We start from the raw sequence: 12,177 nt of genomic DNA on the forward strand, positions 1-12,177 counted from the left end.
ACACGCCACACGCCTATAATCCCAGCACTTGGGAGGCTGAGGCAGAAGGATCCCTGTGAGTTTGAGACCAGCCTGGGCTACACAGTGAGTTCCAGGTCAGTCTCAACTACATAGTGAAACCCTGTCTCAAAAAACAAAAAACAAAACAAATCCAGTACAAGCAATTAACAAACAGGAACATACTGGCTTTCTGGGTTGCACCAGGCACTTATACATGTTGACACACTTGCCAGGCCATGCAGAAGGGTAGGTGGCATCTTCCTTTGAGAAGCTAAGGGACAAGAACAAAATTCTTTAGTGCACTTTTAAATCAGGAACCTCTTTCTGGCTTTTAATAGATCTTTTGCAAAAGGTAAAGGGATCAAGAGATGAAGGGAGTGGGAAAGGGGGGAGGAGGGGATTAAAAAAAGAATTAAGGTGAACATGTACTAGCTCCCCACAAGGCATACAATCATTATGGACTGCAAACAGGTACCGATAAAAATAACAATTTAAAGAAAAAAATGTTTGTGGTATTGGGGATAGAACCAGTGGCACTCTACCACTGAGCTACATCCTCAGCCTTTTTTTGAGGCAGGTTCTCATTAAATTGCCCAGGCTGGCCATGAACCTGTGACCCTCCTGCCTCAGTCTCTCATGTAGCTGGCATTATAGGCTTGGGCCACCACACCCAGTTCGAGAAAACTTTTATAATTTTGCTTAACCTACGTCACTAACGAAGTACCATGTTTTACACTCCATTGAAATTTGAATTATGTACCATTTAAATACTCTCATTATTTGTTAGGGTCATGAAACTGTGAGTAATTTGAAGAGAATTTAATAAAGAGGCTATTTATAAAGTGTGGGCAGGGTATAGGAAAACCACAATTGTTAGCATCAGACCATGGGCTATGACACAGTGTGGCAGTGGTTACTAGGACTTGGAGCAAGGGCTGTGTAAACCAGATGTTATGGTCAGTGGCTGAGGGCTGCTGCCAGCCTTTAAGTGTGCAAGGAGACAGCTAGGAGTATAAATTCTCCAGCTTTCATTTACCTCTGCTTTCAAATCCTACTGCTGTCCTCTACTGGTTGAGCCTTATCAGAGACCAGAGCAGTGGAGTACTGCCTGTGCAGTCAACAGGTGCATTTGCTGGGGCTTAGACAAAAGGCAGAGTGAATGATTGTTGAGAGAAGCAAACTTAGATCAACAGCCATGCTTAAATTCTCTTGTGACTCTGAGAACATGGATTTAACCTGTTTTTTTTTATTTTTGGTACAGCGATTGAACTCAGTTCCTTACGCTTGTGAGGCAGGTGGCGGAGCCACCGAGCTAAATGCCCAGCCTTATCTCACCTGTTTAATATCTACCTTTTGTGTGTGTGGTGCTAGGGATTGAATCTCAATTCTCTACTACTGAGCTACACCCCAGCCTCCATGCATATATAGTTGTTGTAAAGACATATATGGGGCTGCCTAGCACCCCTTATTAGCTATTATTAACGCTAACCTTCCAAGCTGAGTAGCATACAACTATTTCTCATATGTCCACAGGTTGGCTGATCTGGATTGGTTTCTGCTTCAAGCTCTTGGTGGCTGGAAGCCTTCTCCCATCTCTTTGGCCTGATAGGCTGGCTGAGGAAATCTCATGGTGATGAGAGCAAGCCCAGTTGTACAAGTGTTTATGCCTTTAGTCATGCTGTAATCGTTTCCTGTAGCTAAAAGAACAGATTACCACAAACGTTGTGGAATGAGACAAATTATCTTTCAGAGACCAGTGGTCCAAAATGGGTTTCACTGGACACATCAAGGGGTTAGCAGGGCTGCCTTCCATCCAGAGGCTCTTAGGGAGAATATTTCCTTGCCCATGGCATCTTTCTTCAAAGCCAGCTGTGCAGCACCTCCAAGCTGACTTTGCTTCTGGTTTCACATTACATTTTTTCTGATTTCTTCTTTCCAGCCAATTTATCAGGATGTTTGTGATTACACCAGGCTGAGTATGATGATTCAGGATAACCTTATTCACAGACCTTTACTGCATCTGCAAAATTCCTTTTACCATGTTAGGTTTCACATTCATAGATTCTAGGAAGCAGAACGTGAGTGTTTCAGGGAGAGGACAATCAGCCTACTAATTACTTGCTGCAATTTCAGTCATCAAAATCAAGACATGTGGATGGGATAACTGGCAATATTCTGACAGTAGTTTGATCTATCCTGTTTCAGGGAAGGCCTCTACTAATAAGTGTTGTTTACTAAATGTGCTCGACCATGGTGACTCGAAGTGCAACTCTTTAGGGCTTCCTACAAACACCAATGAGCTTTGTTCATCCTATTATAACCCTAGCTACACTGTTGTCTGGGCTTGTTCCTGCTGGGTCTGCAGGCAATGCCATCTATGGCAAAGATGGATGAAAACTGTAATTTAAAATCTTATTGGTACTGGGAATTGAACTCAAGGCCTCGTGCTGGCCAGGCAGGTACTATGCTGCTAGGCTACATCCCCAGCCCCTAAAACCTTACTCATTCCATGACAGTGCTGCTACGCACTCCAAAATCACACTGAAATTCAGGTTCTCAATCTACCCTTCCTCTACTCATTACCCAGAACAAGAGATGAAACATTATCTGCTTTAAACTCTTGACGGAGGACTTGAGTTTTTCTTCCTCCTCCTCCATTTCTTTCCTTTCCAACTGCTCCCTTTCCCTCACCTTGCTTTTTTCCTCCTTCAGTATTGGAGACTGAACCCATAGGCCTAGGCAGGCAAGTGCTCTACCACTGAGGTATATTCCCAGTTGTTTGAAATGAGACAGGGTCTTCACAAATTTCCCAGGCTATTCTCAAACTAGAGATCCTCTCTGAGTGGCTGTGATTACAAGTGTGACATGATGCCTGGCATAGTTTCCTTTTTAATTCCCTCATCCTTTACCAGAAATAGCAAACAAGTTAGTTGTGGAAGCATCTATCAGAGCAAGTAGGCCAGGTAGTGTTCTGCTGAGGTTAGAGCAAATTTGGAATGCTCTGTCTCCTGTGGGCTCTACTCTTCAGGACACTCAAACCAGAGTACAGGACAATGAGATGGCCAGGGTATTCAAAACTGCTACAAACTTTCCAAAAACCAACCAACCAACCAAACAAAAAAAACAAAAAAAGAAAAACTGCTGCAGAGAGACAGAAGACAGGACCTTCAGGTGATCAGAAGGTAACATTTGTGTGGCCAGAAGTAGAATCAACAAAATGGTTTCCCAGCTCTGTCCAGTCCAACAGCCCATGATAAAACAAATAATGTGAGCAACTCCAAGGGCCAAGATTTGTGGTTATTAAATAACTTTCTAACTAAAAATAACTAGGCTCCTTGGAGAAATGGCTTTCAGACCTGGGACTGAAAACCTGCACGATAAGCCTGGAGATCATACTATACCAGAAAACACGGGAATGGACAAGTTTAGGATTGTTTCAAAATCAGGAGGCAACTGAGTTGAGTCTCACCAAGTGAAGACTAAAGCAACAACAGTAAGAACTACAATAGATTTAAAGAAATGTTTAAAATCATGAGTTTATGGTTTGATGAATCTAGGCCAAGATCAATGGCTACCACTATAAAAAGGCAGAACACCTAAGCAGTTGTCTTGAAAAGAAAAACAAACTGGAACTTGATAAAAGATGTAGTTTCCAACTTTAGCATGCACTAGGACCACCTGGAAGCTGGGCTTTACCTTTACCTAGTCTCTGATTCAGCTGAGTCTAAGGACCTAAAAATTTGCTTTTGGGGGGGGGTACTGGGAAAGTAAACTCAGGGCCCCGGCACAAAACTACCCCTCCACCCCTAAGTCCTTTCATACTGAGACAGGATCTTGTGAAGTTGCTAAATCACCCAGGTTGGGCTCACACTTGGGACTTTCCTCTTCGGTCTCCCATAGCTGACATTATAGACCTGTGTCAGTCATCCTGCCTAGCAAAGTGGCATTTCTAATATATTCTGAGGTAGTGGTGAAGATGCTAGTCCAAGGACTTTACTTTTGAAAACAAAGGCTCTGGGCTTATCAATTTACAGGAAATGCAGGGGAAAAATAGACTAATGAGATGAAATCACAAATAGCAAAATCAGGACTTTGAAACTGCAGGACAGTGACCTAGCTTCTTTAATATATATATATATATTGCAAGGGAAAAACAGGGAGACTCGATTTAGAGGCTTCAGAGATCTTTTAGATGTATACAATAATGTACCTATAGAAGAAATGCTAGGGTGGCTCATCATACTGTATCACTGGTGTTTGAAATTCTCCATTAACAGCAATCTATTTAGTACACTCAGGCCATGCATACTGTCTCTAGGAAATACGGACAGTAGATACTTTAACAACAGGTCACCACATTCAGCAACCCTGCCTTTTCTCAAATGGCTAGGGCAGTGTTAGGGTTTAGCTATTCTGTTTACAGTAGAAGGCAGCTACTATTTAGTGACTGTGCAAAATACTTTGATAATAGCATCTACTTTTTGTAGTATTAGAAGGCACTGTTTTATAGATGAGGCTGCAGCTTATTTTCTCTTCCTTATTTCTCTTATACAAATGATGCTTCCCAATGCCATTCTGATTCTGGACTAGCAATCTCTTGCTTTGAGAGTAATGGCACTAATTTTATGCCATCAAAGCTTTCCCTTCATTTCCATGACTGGTTAACAAAACCTTTCATCCTTATTCTTGGAAATGTCCCCCAGGGTGAGCACTTCTTTTATAAATTGCCAGCAAATACACTGGTACCTCCAATCATACGCGAATTCTTTCCACGATTCTGGTTGCAAACTGAATTGAATGAAAACTGAATCAAATTTCCCCATAAGGGCAACACTGAACCTAACCATTGAATTTGTTTGCAACCAGAAGCCATGGAAAAAATTAAATTCATAAACTGAAGTACCACTGTACAAAATATCAGCAATGTCTACAGGTGTATTTGATAAGGAAGTAGGCATTTAATAGACTCATGATGCTTTTGCAAAGCATTAAGTATGAAGGTGAAAAGTGACTATAGTGATCTGTGTTACTAGCCTGGGCCACTGGAGATAATGCATTGAGAAAGTCTCATGCTTATGATTAATCCTGCCAACAATGTAGCCATGTATGTATGAGAAACCCAAACTACTGGATATTCTACCAAGTTAACTATCTTTTACTCTTTAAACATGACAAGGTTAAGAAAAAGGCTGAGAACACACCCCAGATTTAGACTAAAAAAGTTTAAATATTGCTGGGCATGGTGACAAATGCCTGTAATCTCAACCCTTGGGAGATTGAGGCAGGAGGATCCCTGAATTTGAGATAACCTGGGATGTATAGTGAGTTCAAGGTCTTATAACTACATAGTGAGACCCTGTTAAACAGTAAATATGGACCAAAGATTAAGCTATATCCTATTAATGCTTTCTGATTTTGATGAGAATTATCTATTCCTGGGGAGAAAAAAAAAATCACCCTTCCACCTGCATGTTCTTATTCACTAAACTACAGTCTAACAGTTACTGCCATATGTTAACTAGAATGTATTCAAAACAGCTAGATGACTTCACCATGAGAGCACTGCAAGAGTACTTACTCAAACTATGATGATTAAGTGATAAAATCTCATGGGGCAGTATGTGCAATATATCACTGAATGAAATGTGCTGCGCATGACTGTTGACACTGTATTAGGTATATCCAGAGGTAAAAGTATATGGGGGAATGTGCTAAGGTTCATATGAAAATACCATGGCATTTCATAAACACTGTGTAAGGGACCCGGGCAACCAATTGGTGTCTCAGGGAAGGTGCCTTGGCACCAATTCCCTCTGCACACTGAGGGGCAAGTGTACATATTTTAGGATTATAAAAACAGTACTTCCAACTTACTTTCTAGACTTGGGAAGAAAACCATGTAAATGAAACAAAGTGGTGAATATGAAAACAGTATATAGTTCTTTGTGCTATACCTGCATTCCACCTTGTGGAGAAACTGTCAAATGCAACTAACAAGTCTATTGTTAAGCTAACAAGACTATAACCTAATTTCTCGAGCTTTTAACAAGGGGAACTATTTGAAATAGGCACTGAACTTTAATGCTTAAAATAATGGAATTAGCTAGAAAAAGCTCCACACTACACTATATAGACCCTCTTAGACTATATGGTGAATGATATATATATATATGTGGTATGTATGTGCGTGCGTATGTGTGTATATATATATATATGGTAAATATATGGATATAACTAAATAACATTCACTTAATTACACATAAAAACTTTCTGCTGTAAGAGCCAGGCACGTATAAAAGTTATTTGGGATTATTTAGCAAATTATCATGCAAGGGATATAAATGTATACTGTGGCACCTCAGTTCAAACTTAACCCTTTTCATGATTCTGGTTGCAATTCATTTGCAACTGCGGAAAATTTGTGAACTGAGTTACCACTGTATTCTACTCAAGATGTCACTGTCTACAAAAAGCTAAAAATTACTATGCAAACTGTTAATTACATTAGGTGCTATACTACAGATCTCTAAAAGTTTCATGAATGTTCAAAGTAGTTTTAAAATTCACAAGAACCAAATATATTTAATAAAAAAACTCATTCTCAAGAAAGATTCATTCAATAGTGTTAATAGCCACTTTAAAAAATAAGTTGTGTAATTGAGAATGAACGGCTGTTAAAAACATGCAGAGGACTACAGAAATCTGAGCAGTGGGATGGATGGGGCAGTGCTGGGGATATAACCCTGAAGGCATACAGTAGACCCTCAACTTATGAACTCAATTCATTCCCAAGGGTTGGTTTTAACTCAAGTTGGTCTGCTGAAGGATCAGGCTCCCCTACACAGCCTTCAGTCTCTTGTATATAGGCAGATTTCATTGTCCTGAGACACTGGCCTAGAATTTCTCAACGCCACACAGGAAAGGATGTTGTAATGTTCCTTTCAGAATTCCATCTGTATGAGACAATCTGGAAGCACAAGCAGCTGGCATTTTGGATCTTAACTCAAGGGTTCACTGTACTAGGCAAGTGCTTAGAACTGTTTTCATAAAGTTAAATCAGAACACAAGAAAATGAAACTCTCCATGAGGTCCCACTATTATGTATCTAAAATTACATGCAACCACAGAGACTGAAGATGGAAAAGTAAGACTGAGAACAAGGCTGAGTAATGAAAATATCAAAGCACTGAAGCGGAAACTGCCAAAATTTAGTGTCTCAAGTCCAGAATTAAGAAAGTTAGGACTTAGGAAATGATTAAAGCTTTCTAACTTATTTGGAAAACAAAACAAACCAAAACCAAACCAAACCATTACAGGGTAGAATGGGTAAATGTAGGCAAACAAGTTAATATTTAATCCTTTGTAATAGCAGCTATTATGGGATTGTTCTAGGTATATATATATTTTGTACTGGGGATCAAACTTGGGATCCTGTGTTGCAAGGCAGGCAGCAGAACCAGAGCTAAATCCCCAGCCTGCTCTAAGTATTCTTTATAAAAGTTTTAACCTTCACAGCCTATGTTTTATCTTTACCATTTCAAAGGATGAAAATGAAGCACAGGAATTGATTTGCCCAAGATAAACCATCCATCTACTATGCTGACAATTCCAAACTCTTGTTTCTGTATAACTCAAACAAGATTCTTTTCTCCTAACAAGAAATGGCCAACCAATGGCAACCCTATGCAAAAACCCACTGGCTAAGAATTTCATGCTAAGTGGAAATACACAATAAATTCAAAACAAACCTTTCCCTCAGTAAGCATTTTATTGAAGTAAATGCATATTGGTTAACAAAGTGGAAAAAAGAAGATCCAAGATGAAAGGTGGTAACACAGGATCGGGAACATAAAAGCTGGAGTAGGTAGGACTCAAAACTGGCCATAAAGGCTCTATGGCAAATCAACAAAACACTACTGAGTGAAAGAAATGGGACTCCCAACATTCTTCACCTTCCTTGTGCTATTAGATCAACACTGCACCCAGCCACTGAACAAAAACATGAGGCACGTTGCTAATTCTCAGATTCTATTCACTAGTTAGCAAATTAAACATTTTCAATTAGTCAACTGTTTTCTTAAGTAGGCCAATGTTATACACAGTAGTTTAGTGCATCCAATGACTTATATCTATAGATATGAAATAGGATTGAATTTTTAGTAATTGGTCTTTATACCATTACTAGAAAAAATTTATGGATGTAAGCACGTACCTATACAATTACCCACTTACTGAGGCAGCTAATGATGTAGTCATATGCCTCTTACCAAATGATGTCATAGTAACAGAAAACCCAAATGAGGATGTGATACTCTTTTAGAAAGCCAAATTTCACTGTAATATTGCCTTGCCTCCTTTAAAAGGCTGTGGCTCAAAAAGCTTTTCTGGGTCTTTCTCTGAAAACAAGAAAACTGGTCAAAGCCAATTTTTTCTGAGTTATCACTTCTAATCTTTGAACAGGCAAAATAAAATTACAGGTTGCATTTCTTCTCTTATATTCTAAGTTTATATTGAAAAAATAAAACCATTTCTTATAAACCTCTACATAAACAAAGTATCAAAGAAAAGATAACGGAAGCAGCATCAACCTTATGGTGCACTAGAGCCCCTCAGTTAGGCTTTTAAGATTTTTTTTCCAACAGAAAACCTAGGTAGGAATTTCTTAAAAACCAGGTTTTCAATTACCAAGTACTCCCAACTACTGTGACTGACATCTACTTAGATCCTTGGCTCTTTAACCAACCTTATTAAGATGTCTTCTGATTATTTAGTACTATGGTATCAACCTAAAATATCGCACCTTATTGACAACCCAACTCTTAGCATATGACATAAAGATAGATCCTAGAAGTTACTGGACTGGAACCAATTCACCTAAACCTTGACTTCAGACTAAAGCTAGTTCCTAAAACTGAAATTATTTAAAAGTACCCTAATCACTCCTTAAATTGCAATCTAAACTATTTAGGAATGATGTATGATTAACCGAGTAATTCCTACAAATTTGCAGTATAATGTGATTTCCACAGTATCCATTATACTTCATTCATAATAAAGCACAAAATATTTGAGTTTACTCATTTCACTGTTTAAACCAACCACAGGAAAGTATAAAATTTACAAGGATGAGCCAACAAATTATCACTAACTACTATGGAGACTGATTATTGGGTTATTTTAGTTTAATTATCAACTGACTTATCAAATGATCTGTTAAGTGCCTGTTAAGAATAAGGATCTTTCAGCAGAAAATGCATTATGTGCTTTTCCACTTTGATACACTAAATTTCTAAGAACTGCCACTTCCATTTTTACATAACAAGCATTAAAGACCACCAAACCATACTTTAACAACACTAATTACTTTGACCACTTCCAGAACATGGGATTGATTATCAGCTTAACAATATCCCAAGCACTAGGAGCTCTCTTTAAAGAGTTCAAATTGTAAGCTTGAAAAGTTTATTTAAAAATCTATCAATTTAGGCAAAATTATGTAACAGATCAACTAAAAAATATCTTTTATTTTTAACTCAACTTGTTAAGAGGTGCAGATAAAGACTTTGGCAAATTTGATTAACAGCACAAAATAATGTTATCCAAACTGAATAATTTATTGCTGGTCTGAGGTTTGCCTTGTTTTACACTCAAGCAGAATTTACACTGTTTCCACAAATACCAGATATCAACATTTAAAGAATTTAATAGTGACCTATTCAATAAGGCAATCATCTCGGTAGCAAACTTTTATTTAAATCTTACATAACTCAAGCTTTATAAAAAGCCAACATAATTGAAAATTGGGTTCTCCCTCTAAAGCCTTAAGTATCCAAAGCTTGAAACGGTTAATTTAAAAATAAGCAAAAAAAAAAAACAAAAAACCCCTGCAGCAGATCCTGCTGAAATACTTAAAAAAAAAAAAAAATCTAAATGAGCTTAATCTTTACAAAAGTTATTTTAGCTCAAAAGCTATAAAATCAAAGTTATCTTAATTCTACAAAGTAGGGAGAGGGCCTTTAACTTCATGCCACCATTTTAGAACCTCATCTTTTTCATCAAATTTGGCCACAAATCAAATTTCCGTGTGCCCCTGTTCTCAGGAGATCCTCTTGCAGAAGAGGCCAAGTACAAACATGGAAGAGTAACTGCCTAAGCAAGTAGGAAAGTGTTCCATAATAGTGTGCAAAGAACAGAGTTCTGGATTAATCTCTGGAACTCGATCTGGACCTTGACCTTGAGCGAGATCTAGAACGGGATCTCGAAGCTCTTTTTGGTGGAGGGGTTACAGACCGAGCCTTTGAGGGCGGTACAGATACAGGTGAATGGGAATGAGACTGGCTCCTTGATCTGGATTTTGATTTTATATCACCTTTTCCATTTTCTTTGGGGGACCGAGACCGAGACCGAGACCTGCTTCGGGATTTCTCATACTCATCCTTAGATCTGCTTCGAGAGTGTGAATGGGAGCCCCGATCAGACTTGGGCTTAGATTTGCTCTTTGATCTAGATTTCCTGCCTTTTGATCGAGAACGTGATCGACCTTTGCTCCGTGATCTGGATCTGGACAAAAAAAGCCAGATTTCTTTTAGTAGCTTGCCAACATACATGTAACCCCAATTGTAATCAGAAAAAAAGCCCCAATACCACATTATTTACCGGGAGCGACTTTTGGAGACACTTCGAGATCTACTGCGGCTGCTCCTGCGACTCCTACTCCGTGACCTTCGTCTAGAGCGTGACCTATAGAAGAAACAAAATGAAATCTTAATGTCAAACAACTGAAAATTGCTCAAGAACTCTCTTCCTCCCCTCCCAATGTCTTTCAAGTTACCTAGACCTGCTTCCAGAGTATGACCGCCTATGGCTTGTTCGCGGCTTATCTTCAATAAGCCTAATATTTCTGCCATTTATTTCTGTACCATCCAGTTTATCCAAAGCACGCTTCATGTCAGAGTAGGAGCGAAATTCAATTACACCCTCATTTGTGCGTTCTTTGTGAGCATCTGCATAGGTGACTTCACCTGCTTGCCGCATGAAATCCTAAAACAAGAAGACTGGTCAGATCCAGAACTCTGAATAAAAATACCTATATACCAGTTTCATTTTACAGGGAAAAATTAAAAAGCCTATCATTTTATCTTTCAAGCATTAATCATATTTTATCTCAAATTACAGCACATACCTTTAAGTCTTGCCAGCTGCAACGACTAGAAAGATTTTCTACAATAAGTCTGTATTCTGTACGAACAGGTGGTCCATATTTGTCTCTGCCAGAGGTTCTCCGACTGCTGTATCCACCTCCACCACCTTTATCACATGAAGGGAACAATCAGATGCTTTGTAATGATAGGGGTGAATAATGTTCTTGAAAGTTAGTACAAACATATCAACTTTCATTTACTGGAGTAGGACTTTGCTATTACACTTCTAAACCTTCGATACATTTGTGATTTGCCATAAATTAAATTAAGGGCAAGTCAAACAGACTAAATCCAACTAAACCTTTCCTACAATCTGTTAGAGAGTGACTGCTCCTTTATTCAATTTACCTCGCTAAGTTTTATTTTACAGAACATTGTAAAATATAAAACTTAACTGATTACATGCATTTCTACATTTTACAAAAATGTTTACTAGTTACACTAAGTACTTACATCACAGTGTGAGGTTTTTGGTGGTGGTTTGGCCACAAAACACGCAAGGTAACAGTCACCTAGTTCAGATTAACCAGTTTTGTCTAACCCTTGGAATCCTCACCATCACCCTGCGTCTAATGGCAAAAGGCTGCTGTCGTCATGGCTTCCGGTAAGGTCAGCCAAAGGGTCATAGGGCAAGGGTCACACAATGTATGGAAAAGCCAAGGCCAATCAGGAAAGGCAGTCATCTTAGCCTCAGTGGACACAGCCTCAGCCCCATTGGTCACTTTCAAATTGAAACATCAAGGACTTGTTAAAAAGTTTGAATTCAACATGCAACAATTTCAACATCAAACATTTAACATAGCCAAAATCCCCCCAACCTCCTCCCAATAACATGCCCCAACTAGTTTTAAATACAGCATAAAGCTCGTTTAGATTTACTTTGTGGCAGAATGCCACATTACTTTAAAATAGAATCTTTGGCCCCCACTAACTTCAGTAATTCTTAAGACCTATCCTTCAAGCTCCTCCCCGCCCC

At 38.8% G+C, this 12,177-nt stretch overlaps 1 protein-coding gene across 1 annotated transcript in view; it reads right to left on the reverse strand.

Moving 5' to 3' along the window:
• Positions 1-8,733: 8,733 nt before the first annotated feature.
• The window catches only part of Srsf6 (serine and arginine rich splicing factor 6), a 4,528-nt gene continuing 1,084 nt past the window's right edge, over positions 8,734-12,177 (reverse strand). Inside the window, exons 2-5 of the mRNA XM_033767095.1 lie at positions 11,183-11,329; positions 10,832-11,040; positions 10,657-10,740; positions 8,734-10,560 (exon numbers count right to left, since the gene is read on the reverse strand). Of these exons, the coding sequence (XP_033622986.1) occupies positions 10,203-10,560; positions 10,657-10,740; positions 10,832-11,040; positions 11,183-11,329 (798 nt within the window). The 3' untranslated portion in view covers positions 8,734-10,202. The remainder of the gene's footprint in view (positions 10,561-10,656; positions 10,741-10,831; positions 11,041-11,182; positions 11,330-12,177) is intronic.

Source organism: Fukomys damarensis, unplaced genomic scaffold (genome assembly GCF_012274545.1).
Source record: "Fukomys damarensis isolate Sample0158 unplaced genomic scaffold, DMR_v1.0_HiC HiC_scaffold_22, whole genome shotgun sequence".
Classification (NCBI taxonomy): domain Eukaryota; kingdom Metazoa; phylum Chordata; class Mammalia; order Rodentia; family Bathyergidae; genus Fukomys; species Fukomys damarensis.